This window comes from Elaeis guineensis, chromosome 10 (genome assembly GCF_000442705.2).
Source record: "Elaeis guineensis isolate ETL-2024a chromosome 10, EG11, whole genome shotgun sequence".
NCBI lineage: Eukaryota > Viridiplantae > Streptophyta > Magnoliopsida > Arecales > Arecaceae > Elaeis > Elaeis guineensis.
The window spans coordinates 18,635,744-18,657,374 of NC_026002.2; the positions used below are offsets into that span (position 1 = coordinate 18,635,744).

The following is a 21,631-nucleotide window of genomic DNA, read 5'->3' on the forward strand; positions in this document are numbered from 1 at the left end:
CCGGGAGAATCTATCCTGAAGGTCCATTTATTAGGCAGCCTTGGATATATCTTTGCTGGATCTGTTGTACTTCATGTGGCTCTTCACAAGCTGGCCAGCAGCGAGAGCCGACAGAAGAGAGAGCTCTCCAGCTAGAACAGCACCTGCTACAATGGTGGCCAGAAGCCTAGCATTTGCCCCAGGTGATTCCAAGCTCGCACCCTTGACGCCAAGTAGGTCCAAGCAGGCCGCCTGAGAGGCCAGCTGAGTCCCACCCCCAACTGTACCAACCTGTATGAGAACAAAACACCATCGATCTTTTATCTATAACTTACCATCAGAAAGAACTTTATGTATAAATGGAGACACAGATGGAGTTGTGTACAGAAGCAATGAACCAGTAATTTTAGATGAACTAGAAGATCTACTCCCAACCAAACCCAATAGAAACAGAAGAACCTATACGATTCAAAAACATGACATATAAAGCCACAAACCAAAAGAGGTTTAAAAATGATAACGTTCCCAAATAGGAAGAATGATAAAGATAGGATAGAGAACGAGAAGATTAAATTGCTGCATGATCGATGGTTGTGAATCCTAAATTCAAGTTGTCTTGTCAATAAACACCATAGAAATTAAGAACTTGTAACATAGCAGAAGCCTGTAAAAATTTATCATGTCTAATACGTGAAAAGAGAGTGATTTTTTGGTAAACAAAAACACTGCCAATAATGGTGGAATTCGAAGCAACTTGCAAGGACACGAGATAACTGCAACAGGTTGATCAATGTAAGAAACAAAGAACAGGATATCATAATTACCTCGATGGATGGCATGGTCACGGAGACGTGAAGATCCTTTCCATCATTCACAGGTTCCATCATGGTGATACAGTGAGAACTCTCCACATTCTGTGCAGGATCTTGGCCTGTGGCTATGAAGATAGCAGACACGATGTTGCTAGCATGAGCATTAAACCCCCCGAGAGCCCCAGCCACAGCAGATCCAGCGAGGTTCTTGATCATGTTGAGTTCCACAAGTGCTGACACAGTGGTCTTGAGAACTTTCTTCACCACATCCTCCTTGATGGTTGCCTCACAAACTACTGATTTGCCCCGTCCTTCAATCCAATTCACAGCAGCTGGCTTTTTGTCGGAACAGAAATTACCTGGTCAGTGCCAAGAGAAGCATGAGATCCAACAGAAAGGCAAAAATAAAAATAGGCATTTCACATTTAAAGTTTGCTACTGATAGTAGAAAGTTACTTCATTTGACACTAGCTGGGTTTTTTCCTCATAAACTTCCATATTAAATACCATTCCCATGAGCAGAACCGTGTAAGTGAACCACAGACATTTAGAGTCACCTAACTGGTAAACTAATATCTCCTAAATTTCAAGGTGCATGGTGGAATATGTTGAGAACCATGACATGAATGGATATCGACAAAATAATTTTAATGATATGCACACAAACAGATCCTTGATAGTTGGACTAAAATCTCCTGGATCTCAATGTTAGTGGTCGGATACGAGAACCATGATACAAAGATATACCAACAAAATACTGTTGCAATCTCAACATGACATTGATGATCTACTTCTACAAGCCTAGACCCCGTGCCATGATTACCATGAGAAGATCTCACCAAATCACTAAAAGAGTTTTGTCATGGACGCTAGCAGTAAAATGTAGGAAAGCAACTAGAGATCGACAACAAAGTTCCAATGACATAGAGGGAAAATTTTGAAACGTTACATCTCAGCACTGCACATAAAGTTACATAAAAGCAGAGAGATAATAAAGGATAAACATGAGCATAAACAGAGAATTCTACCCATCACATGAGGTTTTCTTGATCTTGCTTTCTCCCTTTCAATTAATTGATCACATATGAATTGTAGAAAGTGAAAAAGCGTAGAGTGCCTTGCTATAAGAACAGTCAGGTATCATCATCAGTAATATAGAGAAAATATCTGAAGCAAATTCTCTAAAAACCATGATTCTCCATCCTGTATGATATTGATTTGGAGTTCACCATTAAGTTCTTTATCTGTTGCTAATTCAAACTAAAAAAAACTTGGACCAAAAAAAGTGGACAAAGTGAGATCTTAGTCGGCAAAAATCCAACCAGATATGCTGATCATGTCCATGTCTGGGAAGTCACCCTGCAGATAATCCAAGACGTTCTGGACACCCTTTGACACCATGTTCATCCCCATCGCATCTCCGGTGCTGCAACTAAATCTCATGTAGAGGTTCCTCCCAGCAAGCGCACATTGGATCCCCTGGAGCCGCGCAAATCTGCTGGACCTGCAAATATTATAGGGAAAAATGGAGATTTTAACCTCTGCAACGCATGAATCAGCTTGTATGAGAGGAAAATTACTACTAAAGTGTTTTTTTTTTTTTTTCAAATTCATATATCAAACAGATGGTGTGAAACGAGAGGGACGAGCCGTTCTGCAACATCAACTTGCACAGTAAAGAACGACAAGAAAATACTCCACGAACATGAAAATCTTAAGCCAACCATCATGGAAACCATGAAAAACTAACAATAAATTACATGAAAGCATACGACCATCAACAGAAAGTACAAACATATTAAAGTGATTCTACAACTCATATAAAAAAGATTGTAATAAAACAAAGAACCAATAGAAAATTGTTAAGGAGCAAGGAGAAGACCAGTCTCGATTATAAAACAGACAACAAAAAAAAAGCACGACAAGAATACCACAGAAGCCCATCGACGAACAGAACTCAGACGTCCCCCAATACAATACTCAGGCACTTTAAAAATAACAAAGAAACCGACACTGAAAAAATAAAGCCGATCTCTTAAGCTATGACAAACAAAAACTCCAACGACTCTCCAGGCAAGATCCAACCTTGAGTGGCAAAAGAATTCAAAACTGGCATCCAAACAAACAAAGAAATGGACAAAAGGTCTACCTGTTGAACACCACAGAGAGAGTCTCGAAATTGCTCGGCTCTTCCAAGAAGGCCTTGAGCTCTGCGGCCCTCCTGGCCGACGGCAGCCTCACCGCCGGCGCCCGCGTCATCCCGTCCCTCAGAACCACGCTATCGGCGCCGCCGGACTCCGCAATGGCCTTGCACCCCCTGTTGGTGCTTGCCACGAGGCACCCCTCGGTGGTGGCCATCGGCACGTAATACTGCCTTCCGTCCAGCACCAGCGGCCCGGCGATCCCCACCGGCAACTGGACGTAGCCGACCGGGAGCTCGCAGCACTGACCTAGAATCGACCCGTAGTCGAATCCATCGAGCGGGAGCCCTTCCAGGGATCTTCCGGTCATCCTCCTGAGCACCTCCCGCCGGATCCCGGCGGCACGGCTGCAGTCTCCGAGCTTGGATTCGAGAATGTAGGACGGAGTCTTGCCCGCGACAACGGAGAAGATGATCTCCTCGTCCTCCTCGGTGACGGCCGGCATTTTCCCAGGGGAAGGGGCGGCGTCGCAGAGAAGGGGGCGGGGGGCGGGGGCGGGTGCGGGGGTTGGGGCCGCGGCTGGGGGGCCGCGGCTGGGGGGCGGCGGCGGGGGCGTGGGTGAGGAGGAAGTCGTCCTCGTCGTGGGAGGAGACGATGGACTGGACGAAGGTGATACCGAAGAAGGAGATGAGGTAGATAAGGGAGGCGACCAGGCCGACGATGGCGAGGAGCTCGGAAAGACCGACGACGTGGAGCGGCGTCGACGTGCGGATCTTCTCGCGCCACCGCCGCATCAGGAAGACGAGGGAGGCGGCGAAGATGGCGGAGAAGAGGAGATTCGTGTGCCGGATAGGGAGCGGGAGGGCGTCCGATGCCTGGACCTGGGCGGCGCCACCGACGGATGCGACCTCCGACGGGCTGGCGGCGGCGCTCTTAGGGAACCTCCGGCGGACGTCCATTGGAGAGGCGGAGCGGGGAGCGAGAGAGGGACAGGACGGCACCGCGTTGGGTCCTTGCAACGCGGGTAGCCAGGAATGGGCGGCCGGGTGTTTAATAGGTGGAGTCTGGAGTGGAAGGCTACGGTCACCACCGGTGGGTTACAGGTTTCGTTTCCGCGTTGTTATCAATGGCTGGGGAAAAAGGAATGTCCATGTTGGAAAGCTGGAGGAGTTTGGACACTTGGAATTTGGATTGCAAAACGCAAAGGGAAGTGTCTGCCATGTTCAATTACTCATGCCATTAAATTATGGGGAATCCTATCAAAAAAGAAAGGGGGTAGTTGGTCATTTAATTGCTTGTTGAGTTCCTTCTGGTTTGAATTAGGTTGGAGATGAGTTAGTTTCCCTCTTGAACTAAAGCTAGACTTACAATTGTTCTCCAAAAAATATGGTAAATATAGATAATTATTTCATATAAAATGGTGAAAGATTATTCATGTAAAATAATTATGGAAGCAATTCCTAAGATTGGGATTAAATTTTTAGCCTAGCTTTGCATCAAGGTAGAGCATTGGATTTAGGTCTCAAAGATGGAGCCAGATGAAAAGGATTCCTTTAATGGGCCCCCACCATACTTTTATTGCATTACACTGATTGACGGTGGGCTTACTTTAGGATGGTTCCAAGCTGGAATTGTATGACCTAGTGCCAAAGTTATTGCTAGACTTTTATTTTTTTTTGACATTGGCGGTGCATTTGATTTAGTTACATAAGATATGTTTGTTATCCTACAATTCTTTTTTATCATTAACTCAAAGATCATAAATCTTATGTAACATAAACATGTCAATTTTTAATAATTCTAAAGCAATATTTTTAATATATAATATTAATTTTATAAAAAATTACATTTATACAATCCATCCAAACATCTTTAAAGCATTCCATTTGAGAAAAAGAGTAGTTCTTACCTAGTAGCTCCTTTTTTTTTTTTTTGGTAAGAGCATTGGTGGCTCGATTGACTTGTTTGAAACCTCAGTGCATCTTTATACAGGGGAAAGAAAATATATTTTGTCACAATACTCCAGATGAAATAATCATTTTAAACTTTAGAACTTGCCTAAAAGCTATATGATTTGAGTCTTGTGGCCAAGTGCAGATTTGGAGATGGAGTTGGTTAATATCTAATCATGGCTTACTGGATGCATTTCATCCAAATGCTATTTAAGTTGTCATTATAATAATGATACCTTCATTCCATTTGTTCATATAACGCATTTTCCAAAAAAATAAAAAAATAAAAAAGTAATATACTTGGGCCAATGATTTAATTTTCTTATCCTATGCAATAACCAGCATCTTTTGCTAATATATAAACTTTACGGTTTTTTTTTTTAAACCATATTTATAAGGATGTATTGATGAGGTTTAATTTGATCTGCTTCATTGTGAAAACAAGAAAGTTTCCTATAGAGTGAAACATCATTCTTGGTAGACCCTTTTCCTTTTTCTTTTACTTCTTCTCTTTCTTCATACCACTCTTGTTGGGAAATATGGTGGGGTCAACATTGCTAATGTTTTAACCCTGGATCTCTCACAAATTAAAAGAGATGCCAATGAAACAAGGTAAAGCTTGTCAGTTCTCTTACGTCTCTGAATGCAGCCCTCCTTTCCCTCTCACGGGAAAAGGGAAATAGGGAAACAAAATACGTCTCTCCTTATCAAAGCACATCAAATTGCTTAATTTCTTGACCAACCCCGTGTCCATGATTTAAAGCAACTATTATATATTAAGAGCAAAATAATGCTGGACTCTAACATTCACGTACGTTGGATTGTGGTTGTGGTAATATCTTACTAAATTAATGATTTCTGTCATGCATGGGTCTCGAAGTCCAGCATTAAAAGTTATTCTACTCAAAGGGAGACCATTTTTATATTGCAAAACTGAGCTAAACAAGTCTCAATGGATGAGCTCCGTCATGGTAGGATATGTGTGCCTATCAATACAGTCAATATAATTTTATTAATCTACACTGCTTGTAGCAATTTTGTAAAAGAAATCATTATAAAGAGAATGCAGGAACGAGAATTAATGGTCTTAGTAATAGAAGTTAATTTCCCAGTCCCCTATATATAGTCCCAATCTATCGATGCCACTTTCATCACTGCCATCCTTATCTTGGATAATGTGGTTACCCATCTGTAGATATATGGTGCTGTCAAGGCCTACTCAGGGATTATTAAACAGACTATGTTGGTTGAACATCCTTTTTGGTAAAGGTATTAGCTTGGACATTTAAGAGGTGTCAAATTTGAAATGACACAACTTGACCCATTCATGCATGCAATAACCATTAATTAGATTTGTCAACTAGCAATTGAGAATTTATTTGATGGATAGTCAATCATCACATCTCAAACAAACTACAATTAAAGAAAAATTGTAGGATTAAAATTCATGATGACTAAAGCAGAACATGCGCAATACATGCAAGCTAGTAACATATTTATTAACAATTGCTTAATAAGGAGCGCAATAAATTAGTTTATGCAAAAAGCTGGCTTCTTGGAGTCCCATGTTTGTAAGCTTTTCCATGATACTTTCCTCGTTCGTTTGGATCCTATTGTTATTGTATAAAATGCAAGTTCCCAACATGACATGTATCATGTAAGGTATGGCCGAACATGCAATTTAGATGAAGAATAATGATGCATGATCCCCAAAGTTTACTCTGTGTATCAAGCATCGCACTTGGCAAATTCGTTGCTAGTTTAATTGATGAGTTTATGTGCATTATTGGCCATGGTTTTGATAATTGACAGATCTAGTGTTGTTGGACAAGTTCTGGTAAGATGCATTTATGGGTTCTGTAGGACATAATAGCACATGCTGCCATTATTATATGTGCAATGCATTTATAAGATTTGGTACTTAGCAGAAAGATTATGTCTGTAATAGCTAACTATCCCATCTGAGGGAGCTATCAACAACTTGGTCAGAAGTATGAAACTTGTGGGTCACCCAAAGCATAGTAAATGAGTGACATCACAAAATAGTTGGTGTGCATATTGCATACACCTCATATACTTGAGCATGTTGGACTCTTTGTAACCTATATTTCCCTGATGAACTCTGATGGAGGTTTGCTCTTCCATTTGTCAGAAGAGAGAGAGAGAGAGAGAGTTTTGTATAGGTAAGATTGAGGGGCAGAATGAAAAAAAATGGACCCATCATTCCAAGTTCATTCCCATCTTCCAACCACCACCATATCAAGCTATTAAAATCCTAGTGACACCAGTTTGTAAGGCAAGACCATGTGAGGAGTTATGGTGAAGGTAGTGGCAGAATGGTGGTGATGGTTCCACCCATGGCAATAAGATGGATGGTATTGGACAGCATAAATTAAAACAGGATATAGATAAGACAAAACCTTGTTCCAGTCCCATGTTGGACTAGTGTTCCATCAAAAAGAAAACAAGTCTTATCCCTAGTTATGGAAGTTGCTATAATTTTAAACAGGATATAGATAGGTTAGGCTTTGTACACTAGTTCTGCTATTCAAACTCGCAAGGCCTTCCCTCTGAACCTATGATGAAAGGCTTTTACCAACTTGGCCACATATGCATTTGCACCGTCATATCCGATAGTCTACGTGATGCCATTTAGATCTTTGAAATAAAGATTAAGGAATTGGTATAGGTGATGCATCAATGATCAAGTCAGAATTGAAGGATATAATATATGTATATGTAAAGGATGTGGCCAGTTAGATCAGTGGCTGAATGCTATTGCATTCAGTAAAGTCAGAAGAGAGCTCTACTTAAGGGACAAGAAAGTTATATCACAGTGCTCTCTGTGCAAGGAACTGATACCTTTGTGGCCCAATCTTTGATCCAAATTCGAAGTGGAGCATTCAAATTTTACAGCGACAATCGTGACAGGTTACCTTCCATTGCTTCGTGGAAGTTTTTGGTTGTGGTGATGCAGAACATTACCTGCTCGGTGGTCACCGGGTCTCAATTATAGAAGTTTTTACGTTTCAATATGTTATTAAAGAATGCTAAGATCAGGCTGTCGAATGTCATTCTTTTCAGATGATTTGAGTCTAAAAAATTCAAAGATGTGTAGCATATTGGAGTATATGTCACTCTAGCTAGCATTTTAAGCTCAATCATTTTGTGACATCTCGACGAACCTTTCATTTGAAAGCAGGGATGAGTAGACCATTTTGATTCCATATAAACAATATTTTATGCTGGTAAACGGTGCATGGACATCTGCTTTTCTTCGTACAGATTCCAGTATGTATGGATGGTATAACTTCACATGAGCAAGGAGTGTCCACACGATACTTTTCTTCGTAAATGTTGATTTGAAAAGGTAGCATTGTCCTGGTTCTGAAGTTGGACAGGGAATAATCCAATCCTCTGTATATGGATTGCATGCTTAAGTTGAAGTCATTGCATACCCAAGGCCCTTCAGGCATAGTAGAAAACAGAAGTAGAAAGAAACTAATTAACACAAAAACAATGCTAAGGGCCACAAATACAAACTAATGTGGGAGATATTTCAACTGCCTTTGGTATTTGTTGGGCCTCATTTGGTGCTCCCAAGGCTCAAGAGATCAAAGCTAAGGCCAAAGTCCAAAGCTCATGAGGTGGTCATGGAGTTTCTAGGACTAATTTGGGCCATAGAGTGAAAGACTGTCAGCCTTTCAGATATTGAGATTTAGGAGTTTTGGGCTTTGAGGGGTTAACTTATATTTGAGCTAGGATTAAGTTAAGATTGTGAGATTAGATCAAGTCATTGGTGTATATGGGTTTAAATGAGCATAATCTCACATTGAGTTAGCCAGGAGAGTTTTTGGGTTGGGTCACATTGACCATGTATATAAAAATATACTGTATTCTAACTCGATTAAACAAATGAATACTAAACCATTTTCTCCCTAATTTTCTCTCTCTTCCTCTCTCTTTCTCTTTGGTATTTTTCATGCCCCAGTAGCAGGAAACCCTAGAGTTTCTTGGCTGCCTATCCCAAAAAGTAAAGAAAGGAGGCACTAGGGTTTCTAACACCCCTTTTGTGCAAGCCTCCCTTTGTGCGCCCCCTCTTGGTTGCCCAAGAGGAGTTCCACGCCCTCTCTTCTCGTATTAGGAGCCTTCAAGAAGAGTTCTTCCAGATCTGTAAAGGAGGATTTCAAGTTTGGAGGTGAAGAAAATCCTGTCGACGAGATCTACATAATGCTGAAATCCTGAAGACTATTTTTGTGTTGCTGGCCTTCAAGGACCTCCACGATCTGATCCTAATCGTTTCTTGACATCCACAACCTAGGAAAGTTGCTTCAACAATTGGTATCAGAGCACGGATTGTATGGAGAAAGATGAAGACTCCAGAAATTGAAGATCTTCAAAGGCTGAAATTTCAGCAAGGATCTTGTCAAGGTATTTCTCAAATCTCTTGAAGTTTTGTTGTGTTTTGGTTTAGATCTAGCCATAGAAAGCAATATGAAGGTTGAATCTGAGAAGTTGGATGGGAAAGAAAATTTTTTCATATAGAAAGTTCGGGTATAAGATCTCCTGGTTCAAGCAGATCTGGATCTGACATTGGAGGAGAAGCCTGAAGGGATGATAGATCGTCAGCAAATGTCCCTAGAAAAAAATGACTTGTTCTATGATTAGAAAATGTTTGATGGATGCGGCACTTTATTCGGTATTAGAAAAGAGGATCCCAAAAGGTTTGTAGTTGAAGTTGTACATCATGTATATAAAAAAAATATGTACAACAAGCTGATGTTGAAAAAGAGACTGTACAGCCTTCGGATGCAGGAAAGCAGAGATGTCTTGGGTCACATCCAGAAATTCAACTATATGTGCAACGAGTTGCTGAACATCAGGATGAAAATAGAGGAGAAAGATAAGTCATTGCTACTGCTATGCTCGTGCCCCCTTTCTATGATCCATTGGTGATGATGCTGCTTTACGATAAGAAGATCCTGGAGTATGAAGACATGATCTCGGTGCTATGTCCAATGAGCAGCGGAAGAAGTTGACCAAGAAAGGTGCTCCCCAAAAAGGTTTGGCCGTGAGGGAAAGATCAGAAAGAGAAAGGCAAAGAGGCAAATCAAGGGGACAATCAAAGTCTCAGAAGAGCAGGAGCAGGAAGGAAGCCAGGTGCTACAAGTATAACGAGATTGGATACTTCAAACGAGATTATCCGCAGTGGAAGAACAAGAAGGGAGATAAGGGAGGATCTAATACGCTGAGTGCGGTGGCTGATAATGAGGTTGAGAATGACCTCTTGTGGTATCAGATGGTTACAGATAGTACACAGATGTATGGATGTTGGATTTAACCTGTTTGCATCACTACACCCCAAATCGGTCTTGGTTCGCTATATACATCAAGACGGATGGAGGGAGCGTGATACTTGGAGATGATCACCCATATAGAGTTGTTGGTATTGAGAGTATTTGGATGAGGATGTTTGATGGAATGGTGCGGACTCTCACCAATATGAAGTATGTCCCAAATCTGAAAAAGAATCTCGTATTATCGGGTTACCTAGAGCGGAGTGGCTACAACTTAAACAGTTGTGCCAGGAGTGGAGTGTTGAACATCTCAAATGGAGCCATGGTAGTGATAAGAGATAGAAGGATGGAGAACAACCTCTATAGGATAGAAGGATCTATGGTGATTGGAGAATTTGATATAGTAACAGCACAGGACCAGCAAGGGGTTCATCAGTTGTGGAACTATCGCCTAGGCCACATAGAAGATCATAAGATGAAGGAGCTGAGCAAGTATGGTCTGATTCTAGATCTGGATGGAGGTATCTCATAGATGTGTGAGCCATGCTAGATGAAAAAATAGAGAAGAGTGCAGTTTGCTAGTAGTTCAGCCGCAGTGCAATCCTACTGGAACTAGTTCATACTGATGTATGGAGATCGGCTCCGATTTTAGCTAGAAATGGGATGAGATATTTCTTGACCTTCATAGATGATTTCTCGAAGAAGGTATGGGCCTACTTCGTAAAGGAGAAATCAAAATCTTCATCAAATTCAAGATGTGGAAAGCCAAGGTAGAGAAGAAAACGGATCGGAGCTTGAAGTGTCTGTGATTAGACAATGATAGAGAATTCACTAGTAAGAAGTTTCAAGTTTTTTGTGAAGAGTGTGGCATCAAAAGACACTTCTCAGTGAGAGAGACTCCTCACCAAATTGGGGTGGCCGAAAAGATCAACAGAACCCTTATGAAAAAGGTATAGTGCATGAGGCTGCAGGCAAGGCTTCCTAAGGCATTTTGGGTTAATACAGTGAATGTGGTCTGTTATCTAGTGAATCGATCACCTTACACAAAGTTAAATGGTGGTATTCTAGGAGAGAAATAGTCTGGAAGGAGGATTGGGCTGAGCCATCTAAGGGTATTTGGGTGCAAGGCATATGTGCACTCGGTGCTGGTGAGCGGAGTAAATTGGACGTCGGTCATAGAAGATGGTGTTCTTGGGATATCTGTGAGAAGTTAAGGGATACGACTATGAGATCTCTTAGAGAAGAAGGTTGTCATCAGTAGGGATGTCACCTTCGATGAAACTTCAGTTCTTCAAAAGTGAAATGGCATGGAGGAGCAATAGGAGCAGCAGAAGGTCCAACAGGATAATGCTGGACAAGTGACTTCTATTCTATTTTGCTACTTACAGATGCATCGGAAGGACTTAGTATTCAGGTGAAGCACTCTCCAAAGGTGTCTCCATAAATGGAGAGAGTTCGGATGGATGAAAAAAATCAGGAGGTCCAACAAGAGCAAGCTGGACGTAAGATGGATATCAGGGTTGCACTGCATAAGTCCAAAAAGAACGTCAGGCAACCGAAAGGATATGGCTTCAGGAGATAGTATCATATGCCCTGGTGACAGCTAATGGGGACCCTTACACCTACGAGGAGGCTATAGAGAGTCGGGACAGAGAGAGATAGGTCCAAACAATATCCGAGGAGATGCAGTCTCTCCACAAGAATGAGACATGACAATTGGTGCAGTTGCCTCAGGGAAAGAACCCATTGGTTGCAAGTGGATTTACCAATGCAAGAAGGGGCCTTCGGAGTAGGGAGCTATTAGGTATAAGATGAGGCTAGTGGTTAAGGGATATTCTCAGAAGAAAGGCATCGACTTCAGCAAGATTTTCTCTCCCGTCTTTAAGCATACTTCCATCAGGGTACTGCTAAGCATCGTAGCAACTCAGGACTTAGACCTGGAGCAGATGGATGTCAAGACGGTGTTCTTTCATGGGCATCTGGAGGAGAGCATTTACATGGAGCAGCCACTGGGGTTCTGAGAGCCAAGAGCAGAAGAGAAAGTTTATTTGTTGCAGAAATCACTGTACGAGCTGAAGCAGTCACCAAGGTAATGGTACAAGTGATTTGATTCTTATGTGAGGAGCATCAAACTTTTCAGATGTTAGTATGACTCTTGTGTTTATGTTAAATCTTTGGAGATGGGTCTAGGGTGTTCCTACTCTTGTATGTACATGATATGTTTATAACATTTAAGAGTAGGAAGGTTGTGTGGGAACTGAAGGCAACCTTATCTTGGAAGTTCGAGATGAAGGATTTGGGGCTTGCAAGGAAGATCTTAGGCATGAAAATCTTCAAGATTGAGCCAAAAAGATGCTGTATTTATCTCAGGGAGGCTACATCAAGAAGGTCTTCGAGAGGTTCGGGATGAAGGAAGCAAAATCGATGGAGCTACCACTTGTCGGACACTTTAGACTCTCGAAGATGATGTCGCCATAAACTGAGGTGGAAGCTCAGGAGATGGAGAGAGTGCCATATGCCTCTGGTGTGGAGAGCCTTGTGTACACCATTGTATGTTGTAGGTCAAATATTGCCCACACAGTGAGCCAGGTCAGCAAGTTCATGGTGCAACCTGATAGGGAGCATTGGCGAGCACTGAAGGAGATCTTCAGGTACTTGATGGGTACTATTGGAGTCGATATCTGCTACGGACAGTGAGGAGATGCTGAGGGACTCTCCAACATATCCAAGGAGGCTTAGGGACTGATAGAAGGGTTCGTGGATGTGGATTTCAGTAGAGACGTGGACATCTAATGGTCAACGATAGATTTTGTATTTAACCTATTTGGAGGTCCTGTTTTTGAAGATCGTGCTTGCAGCCCATCACGGCCTTATCCACTACTGAGGTGGAGTACATCGGTATTACGGAGGCAGTAAAGAAGGCCTATGGCTGAAGGGCTTGGTATTGGAGATGGACCTCACACAGGAGATCGTCAGAGTACACTATGACAGTTAGAGTATACTATTACTTGCCTAGAACTCTATCTACCATACAAAGATGAAGGCGAAGTGGAGCTAGTGAAGGTCCACACTAAGAAGAATCCAGTGGATGTACTAATGAAGGTACTTTACGAGACAGTTTTCAAAAATGTGTGACATTGATGTACTTGATGGATAGGACAGAGTTGGCTGAGGCTTTGGGGCATCAAGATAGAGATTGTTGGGCCTCATATGGTGCTCCGAAGGCTCAGGTGATCAAGACTAAGGTCAAGGTCTCAAGCTTATGAGGTGATCATACGGTCTCTAGGGCTAGTTTGGATCCTAAGGTGAAAGGCTGTTAGTCTTTTGGATCTTGAGATTCGAATTTGGGCCTTGAGTAGCTAACTTGTATTTGGATTAGAATTGTATCCAAAATTATGAGATTGGATCAAGTCATAAATGTACATGGGCTTGGGTGAGCACAATCTTACATTGAATTAGTCAGGAGAGTTTTTGGATTGGGTCATAATGATGCTATATATAAAGATACACTATATTCTGACTCGATTAAGCGAATGAATACTAAATCATTTTTTCTTAACTTTCTCTCTCTTCTTCTCTCTCTCTCTCTGTGGTCTTCTCGATGCCCTAGCAGCAAGAAATCCTAGGGTTTCTTGGCCGCCAATATCAAAAAGGAAAGAAAGGAGGCGTTAGGGTTTCTAGCACCCTCCTTTGTGCAAGCCCCCCTTTTTGCGCCCCCTCTTGGCTGCCCAAGAGGAGTTATACGCCCTTTCTTCTGATGTTTGGAGCCTTCATGAAGAGTTCTTCCAGATATGTAAAGGAGGGTTTTAGGTTTAGAGGCGAAAGGGTTTAGGAAGATGAAGAAAATTCTGTCAACGAGATCTACATAGTGCTAAAATCCTGAAGGATGTTTTTGTGTTGCTGTATTGTTGGCCTTCAAGGACCTCCACAATCTAATCTTAGTTGTTTCCTGACATTCACAATCTGAAGAAGTTGCTCCAACAGTATTGTCCGAGATGAAGTTAGCTCGGCATACCCAATCTCATCATCTCGAGCATAGACAATCTAAAGGCATGATTACGCCGGTCCAAAAATGTCGACGGTGGTTATGTCTACAACTATTATCACATGATTCAAGTGGTTGTAACCATAAGAGCATGTGGGTAGCTGTTATGGCCCACTTAAACTACGAACTAGTCATTGCTATGCAATTACTATATGTCCCGCTCATCGCAAGAATGGCTACTGATCTCCCTCTATAAATATGGGAAGGTAGGGAACCCCTAGATAAGTCTCTCGATTCTTATTTTATAGCATTTGCTTTCTCATTTCTCTTTCTTTCTTCCATCATTTTTTGAATTTTCAACTGATTTGAACGATGAAGGATCCCCTACCAGAAACACTCGGATAACAGGACTTCATTTCAAAGATCAGCAATCAACTAAATGGGGCAGCTTAACTAATCTTAGACTCACCTCGGCCCTATCGGCTTCAGTTTGGCCTTGGGAGTTCAGCAGCAACACAAACCAATCACCTATATTGCATGAAATTACTCAGCAAATCTAAGTGTATATAAGCAAATATCTAGCAGCATGTGTGGATTAGAAATTCTGCTGAAGGGCAGTAGCCTATGTACCAAAAAGATGGGGAAAAAGGAGTAGCAGCATATGCATCTAGGATAGAACGTGATTCACGACCAAATGCATTGAAACAAGGTGTAGATCTCAAGTCGCTTGGCAAGTGGAATGGTTTTAAAATCTGACATGGACATGAATCCAAAATCTTAGGAGTTGGCATCTTACAGGGGTCACATGGTGATCTTGGATGGAGAAAAGTAACACATGTATATCCGAATGATTCTGATTCCTTTATGGTCGGGATACCAGTGATACAGTTTGATCTCAAATAGCCATGCACATGTTTCTATGCCTTTTTTTTTTTTTTTGGCCTCTGTTTCCACCTTTTTTTGGTTCCTTGATTTTTTTACACTGAAGATCAGCACTTCCCCAGGGGTAAAAGGAAGACAAAATCTGGCTATATCCTTTTTCAGCTAGGGCTGGAAATAGATTGATCTAGGCTAGGCCACTCACTGATCCCAGCCTGGTTTAAATTTTTTTTTTTCAGGCTTCAGATTAATCTCAGGTCTCAAAATTTTTGAAAAATTTCGGTCCTAATCCTAGCAGAGTTAGGCCTAGGCTTGACCTGAATCCAATTGAACTAATCCAGATTATCCATTGGGCTAAAAATTAAACTAGCCAAACCTGGTTGAAGCATAATCTTTCATTCTTTCATAATGTAGCTTCTCTTTTTTTTTGATGAAATGCTATAACTTCACATTAGCAGCCATTTGATGATCAGAAATATGTTTACCAAGAAAGTAAATTAATAATATAATTAGAAATGATATTTCTAGTTTTTAAGTAGTTTATAAATAAGTATTTAAGTTCAAGCTCTATATCAAATCTAAGTTCGGACAAGGTCCGAGTCTAAGTTCAGGCATCTTTTGAGGCGGCATCAGAGCTCAAACTTAGGTCGGATCTAAGTTGGATCAATTATATGTCTGAGTTTGACTCAAAAAAATCTTATATTTAAGTTCAGATCCGATCTCAAATCTTCTTTTCTCTTTTTTTTTCCCCATCCCTCTCCCTCAATTTTGATTGCATCAAAGGCTTGATCTATTCAAATCGGTTCAGGGTTGATGGTCTAACTTGAACAAACGCCAGGAAGGCAAGAAGGGGAAAAGGAAAATATGATCTATTGGCGGCAGCACCACGACCATAAATTTCAAACATAAAAAAGTCTGTCTATCATTTTCTTTTGAATTTTATGGAACTCAAAGTCTATCTGGATGTACAAAAACCTATTAGATAGTATTATGGGTGGTGGATTTAATTGATCACCACGGGCCTTCTAACGTGATGTGAGATGTGATAACAAGTGCATTCTTGTCATTTTGATCTCACTCTCTCTCTATTTTGTAGAGAGGGTAAGAGGATGAGATTTGTAGCCGACTATTTTTCTGCTGACATCCCGCATAAGAATCCAGAGAGCAAACGAGCCGGCCCAAATCGAGTATCTAGGAACTTAAATTTGGCACTATTTAAAATATTCGAACACGATAGTTGATTCAAAATTAATCAAGTTTTTATATTTTAAATTTAAATTTGATTTGATAAAAAAATAAATAAATTTTGAGATCAATTCGATTTGACTTAAAAATCAACTGGACTATACTCAAATTCAAAATTAAATCTTAATCTATTAATAATATATATATTAATATATAAATTATAAATAAAAATAATATTATTAAAAATATATATAAATTTGAATAAACTCTCAAATTTTTAAACTGAGTATTTTGCTATTTGAATCCGGCTCAAAAAATTATTCGAGCTCAATAATAATTGAGTCAAATCGAGCTTGGACTCGAATTGAGTTCTAGTAGCTCACGAGCAATTTGACTCGTTTACATCCTTACAAGAGACTTTATCAACTCAACCATAAATTCTTTGTGATATACGGATTACACCATAAAATATTATATAGCGCTCGATGGCTATCATCAAAAGATGAACGACGATCAGATAAGATGGCCTACGAGCACGTATCATATCATACATATCATATTTTATTTTGATGATCGTCAATTTTCCAATGGCAGCTATCAAAAGCTACACAGCACTCTGCAGCTTGTGCACTACAGGAGATCTTGCTTGTTACCAACTCAACTGGTTAGCAGTCTGCACCATTTTTTTTTTCCCTACATTTAGTAAAAGAAGGTAGGTCCGCATATGTTTACAAATTGTCATTGTCTAATGACCATATCATCAAAACTTCTCATCATGTATTATAATTTATTCTAAATCGATCCCTTGTTATAAATATCAGATCAAATTTGATGTTTCTTGATTCAAGTTCACTTACTATTCAAGATTAGGCCAGGCCGAGTGCATGTTTGCAATTCTTATCCAACAACATATTGAAGCCAAGTCTAGATTTACATAATGAAAAAAATCAAAATAGGGCATTTTTCTCAGTGGGAAGAACCACATATTAGATTTTTGGGATTTTGACCCGCTGGCTCTTCTCAAAGAAATCAGGCGGATATCTCTTCTTCTGCATTCCCCCGGGGTGGGGGGGGGGGAAGAAAGAGAGAGTTGACCATTACTAGACAAGCAAAACTAACTTCAAAACATCAATTTTTGGGATTAAACTAACTTAAAACTAATTTTCTAGCCATCGAACCAATCAACAAGAGACGAGATTGCCATCAATTGTTAGGACCTAAGCATCCTTGTCCTCATATACCTTTAGGCCTAGTTTTGGAATGAACTTAGAAATTTTCAGTACAAAATTTTTAATCTTTAGTAGATTCTGGCAATTCCACGATAAGGCAAGATATATGTCTTAATTTGTGTCTGACTAAAGTATTGTTAGTCATCCCCATGTCATAATTACAGTGTCATATAGCTTACAATATTGCAATTACATGTTAAATAAGCGAGAGAGATTTTTATCTTTTTTGATCACTTTTTATTTATGAAGCATGTGATGTCATTTCTTTAACTAAGGAAACATAAGGAAATGTTGATCCTAGGTCATTAAGATTTGGCAAACTTATCAAAGATCGGCAATCCAGCTCTAGTTTTGGCTTGTTTTGAAATTATTACTAGGAAAGACCAGGATAAAGAGCCTTTCTCATGGTCTATTCCAATTCCGAACTTGGATGTTTCCTAGTAGTTTTATCCTTAATTAGTATATCTTTCTAAGATCTAGGATGTTGATAGATATCAAATTGTTTATTTACACCTATTCACAAAAATGTCACATATTTGAAACATCCAATGATTAACTTGAACAAGAAAATCTTTCGAGTGGTATTGTCATAACCATGACCGGCATCCTGGATGATTTTCTGGAAAAGTAACCCATAAAGATTGCTAAGTTTGCATTGTTATCTAGAATCATATCCATGTAAAAGATAACATAACCAATTTAAAAGTTACTTTATGCTATCTGTTTAAGGTCTCTTTGGTTCCTCCTATCATTTTCTTTCTTCCATTAGGGGTTTGAAATTTCTTAAATATGTACGGAATGATTAGGCATAAATATAACCCAAAATGAGAACCTGAAATTATTAATGATGGAGAAATTACATCAGAAAATTGTGGTCGGGAAACTATAAGAATACTTGCAAGTTCCACCACATTCTATCAATCTCTCCATATTAAAAAAATTCCGCAACATTCTCTCACCGTCTGAAAAGAAGGTAGGGAAAAGGCTTCTGCATGTACGGCAAAGCTCAGACCCAACTTTGTATCCCTTCTAAATCCCAAAACAAGACAATAATGTGTGGAATGCCGCCAATATCTCCGCTCCAAGCAGAACCATAGCATTTTTTTAAATTTCTTTTGGACTGATTTGGTTTGCAGACGGAATATTTTTTCAGTAAAATATTATTTTAAAAAACTAATGCTAAAAAATCTGATATCAAAAAAAATAATTTTTGAATATTTGATTGATCAAAAAAATAATATATTTTTTTTATAATACATAAAAAAAATATCGTTAGTTTCATATTGGTTGAAGTTAAAGAAGAATCTATTTTATATAGAAAAGAATCATTTTTTCTACGGTGTGCTTTAAGGGATAAAATTGTGAGGCCTAAAACAATCTATATAGCCTCCGGATTATGAACCGTAGGTCAAAGCGGATAATATCTTACATATCGAAGGAGGATATCACGGTCATTCTCAATGAATTGTGAGACTCTTTTCATCTTTTTGTGTGAGGCACATTTTGAGGGGTAAAATTATGAGGCCCAAAATGATCCATGTGAGGCACATTTTGAAGGGCAAAATTATGAGGCCCAAAATGATCCATATAACCTCTGGACTATAGATCGTAGGCTAAAGTGAACAATAGCTTGTGTATCGAACCATGAACCCTTGGCAATAATAATTTTAAAGTGGTCTGTTTGATTGAATATTTTTTAATTATATAAAATATTTATTATATTTTTAATAAAATAAAAAATTTTATTTTATTCTATTTAAAAATTTTAAGATATTTTAAAAAAAATTACTTCAATTTCTTAGGTTTTCTCGTATTTCATGTGAATTTTTTTGTCATAAAATACGAAAATCTCATTTCCATGAAAAAACTTTTTTTTATTTGTTTTTAAAAATTCTGATTAAATAATATATATATATATATTTTAATTTTTTCATGCACCGTATTATCCCTTCCTTTCTCGTTCGTAAATCAAACGAGTCCTTGAGCAGAACTTTAGTGTTTTTGGAGCAAAAGTAAAGCCATAATGTATCGCTTTAACAAATTCCAGATCTCTCTACCATCAAATCAGCCTACCACGAGAGTACGACTTGTTCTTTGCCCACGCCCTATGGGCACCCCTAGGAAGTGCAAGAGCGTTTGGAGTGGATTGCATTTGAAGGGCATCGTGACATGGAAAAAGTGTCATCCCCGCTACCACGTATTATTCATGGCATTCGCTAGGTATTTTTTTAATAATATTTTATAAAAAAATTTAAAATATTATTCTATTATTATTTTTTATTTTTAAAAATAATATTTTATTATTTTTTAATCTTCCTCCTTCGTAGATTCTTTTCGCTACCGTCTCTCTCTCTGCTACCACATACTTCTCTCCATCCTCCTTCTTTGTCTATCTCTACACCGTTTGGACCCTGCTATAGTTCATTTTTTTGGACCCACCGCTGCAGCCCATTTTTTTCCTTCTACTACTTTGCCCACCTCTTCGCTTGGACCCGTCGCCGTATGCTGCTTCCCATCCTCTTTCGCCCATCTATTCGTTATTTAGGCCCGCCGCTGTAGCCACCTCTTTTTCTATCCACCTCTTTGTCAATTGGTTCTGTCGCTGCTCACTTTCTCAATCCCTTTCTCGTTTGTCGCTGCTCACTTTCTCAATCCCTTTCTCGTTCGCCCCTCAAATCTGCTGCTCCCTTCTCCTCCATCACTCATCTTTCTGTAGCCACATATTGCCTCCCTTTATTCTCCTCCTTCATCACTACGAAGGAAGAAAGAGGGGTATGGGGTGGAGGGAAGGAGTGAGACTTCCAAAACGCCCCCTCAATTTTTTAATTTTCTATTTATATTTAAATTTTAAATTATTTATCGTATCAATTATATGTACAGTAAATTAAGATTGATTGTTGATAAATATCATTTATTTTAAAATTGATGATTAGAAGAAAGCCAACGATAAAATGATTAGAGAAGACTTTGAAGCATCGCAGCAAAACTTATTATTAATCCATAAAATAATATCAAAATTGCAGCAAAGCGAAACTTCATATATTCTATCATTTTTAACGGGGAAAACACCACGAATCATCTTCTTTTCTATCCTCTGGATTCTGTGACATATAACCTTTCGAGAGGCCATTGGGACAAGGCTCTGAATCATTTTAGACGAGACAGTACGGGGTCATTTCTTGGCTTCGCAGCTAAATCGAATTGGACTGGTCTATCTGACGTCCTATTCTTAATGAGAGAAGACCATGAATTTATTTCGTTCTAATTTGAATTTGGTTTTTAGCTTCAGACATGTAACATTTGTTGTTGACGTTGTATGGTATCTACGTGCTTCATTTGAAATCTGCTCGAATAAATTATTTGAATTATCAGGAACTACATGTGGATTTGTTTAAATCATATTTTTGAATAAAATTAGAATTTAGATGGAGGCTTATGCGACTAATCATACAAAAGCAACTTTCTGGAATGATGCATAGAACATTTCTTTGATTTTTTATATTTTATTTTTTCGATTCACACGTATGTATGTTTACTGGATTGGTTTAATAAATCCGATTTTTAAACCAATCCGTTGGAAGTCACAGAGATTGGCCCAACTCTATCCTTTTGATAGGCTTACATTGAGCTGGGCCAAATTATTCTCTCATTATTGATACATTAACCCCACATATATGCTTGGGGATTCTTGAAGTGGCCCAATTTTATCTTTTTCCCTTTTTTTTTTGGGCAAATGAAGTGGCCAATTGTAATGGATGAATTTTGCAAAAAAAAAAAAAAAAATTGCAAAAAGAATCCCCTTAGCTATTGATTTTGAAAAATACCCAAGCAACTTAATTTCTTTAGAATAAAACATATTTGCCAAATGTCAAATGTATACAATATATAATATTAATTATATAAAACAAATGATGTTATATCATCATATTACACTATATCATATGTATTATGGTGATAGCATATTTTATATTATATATTATTGATACAATTTATTATTCATAATAATTATATAGGAGGATAGTCAGTCATTTCTCCCTAGCGGTAGCTGGGATAAAGGGAGGGCTTAAATCAGCAAAACCCGGTTTAGAGACATGCTGATGTACCTATTCTATGGCCTTATCCTGAATAAAGTGATTTGATAAGACTGTAAGATATAAATTATTCGGATAGAG

At 39.2% G+C, this 21,631-nt stretch overlaps 1 protein-coding gene across 1 annotated transcript; it reads right to left on the reverse strand.

Annotated features, from left to right (window-relative positions):
• Positions 1-2: 2 nt before the first annotated feature.
• On the reverse strand, positions 3-3,967 carry LOC105052870 (3-hydroxy-3-methylglutaryl-coenzyme A reductase 3). The gene is given in 5 exon segments (XM_010933847.4): positions 3-270; positions 804-1,150; positions 2,114-2,295; positions 2,941-3,497; positions 3,499-3,967. Coding segments are annotated over 5 exon segments (1,719 nt in total). The 5' UTR covers positions 3,892-3,967; the 3' UTR covers positions 3-30.
• Positions 3,968-21,631: the final 17,664 nt, after the last annotated feature.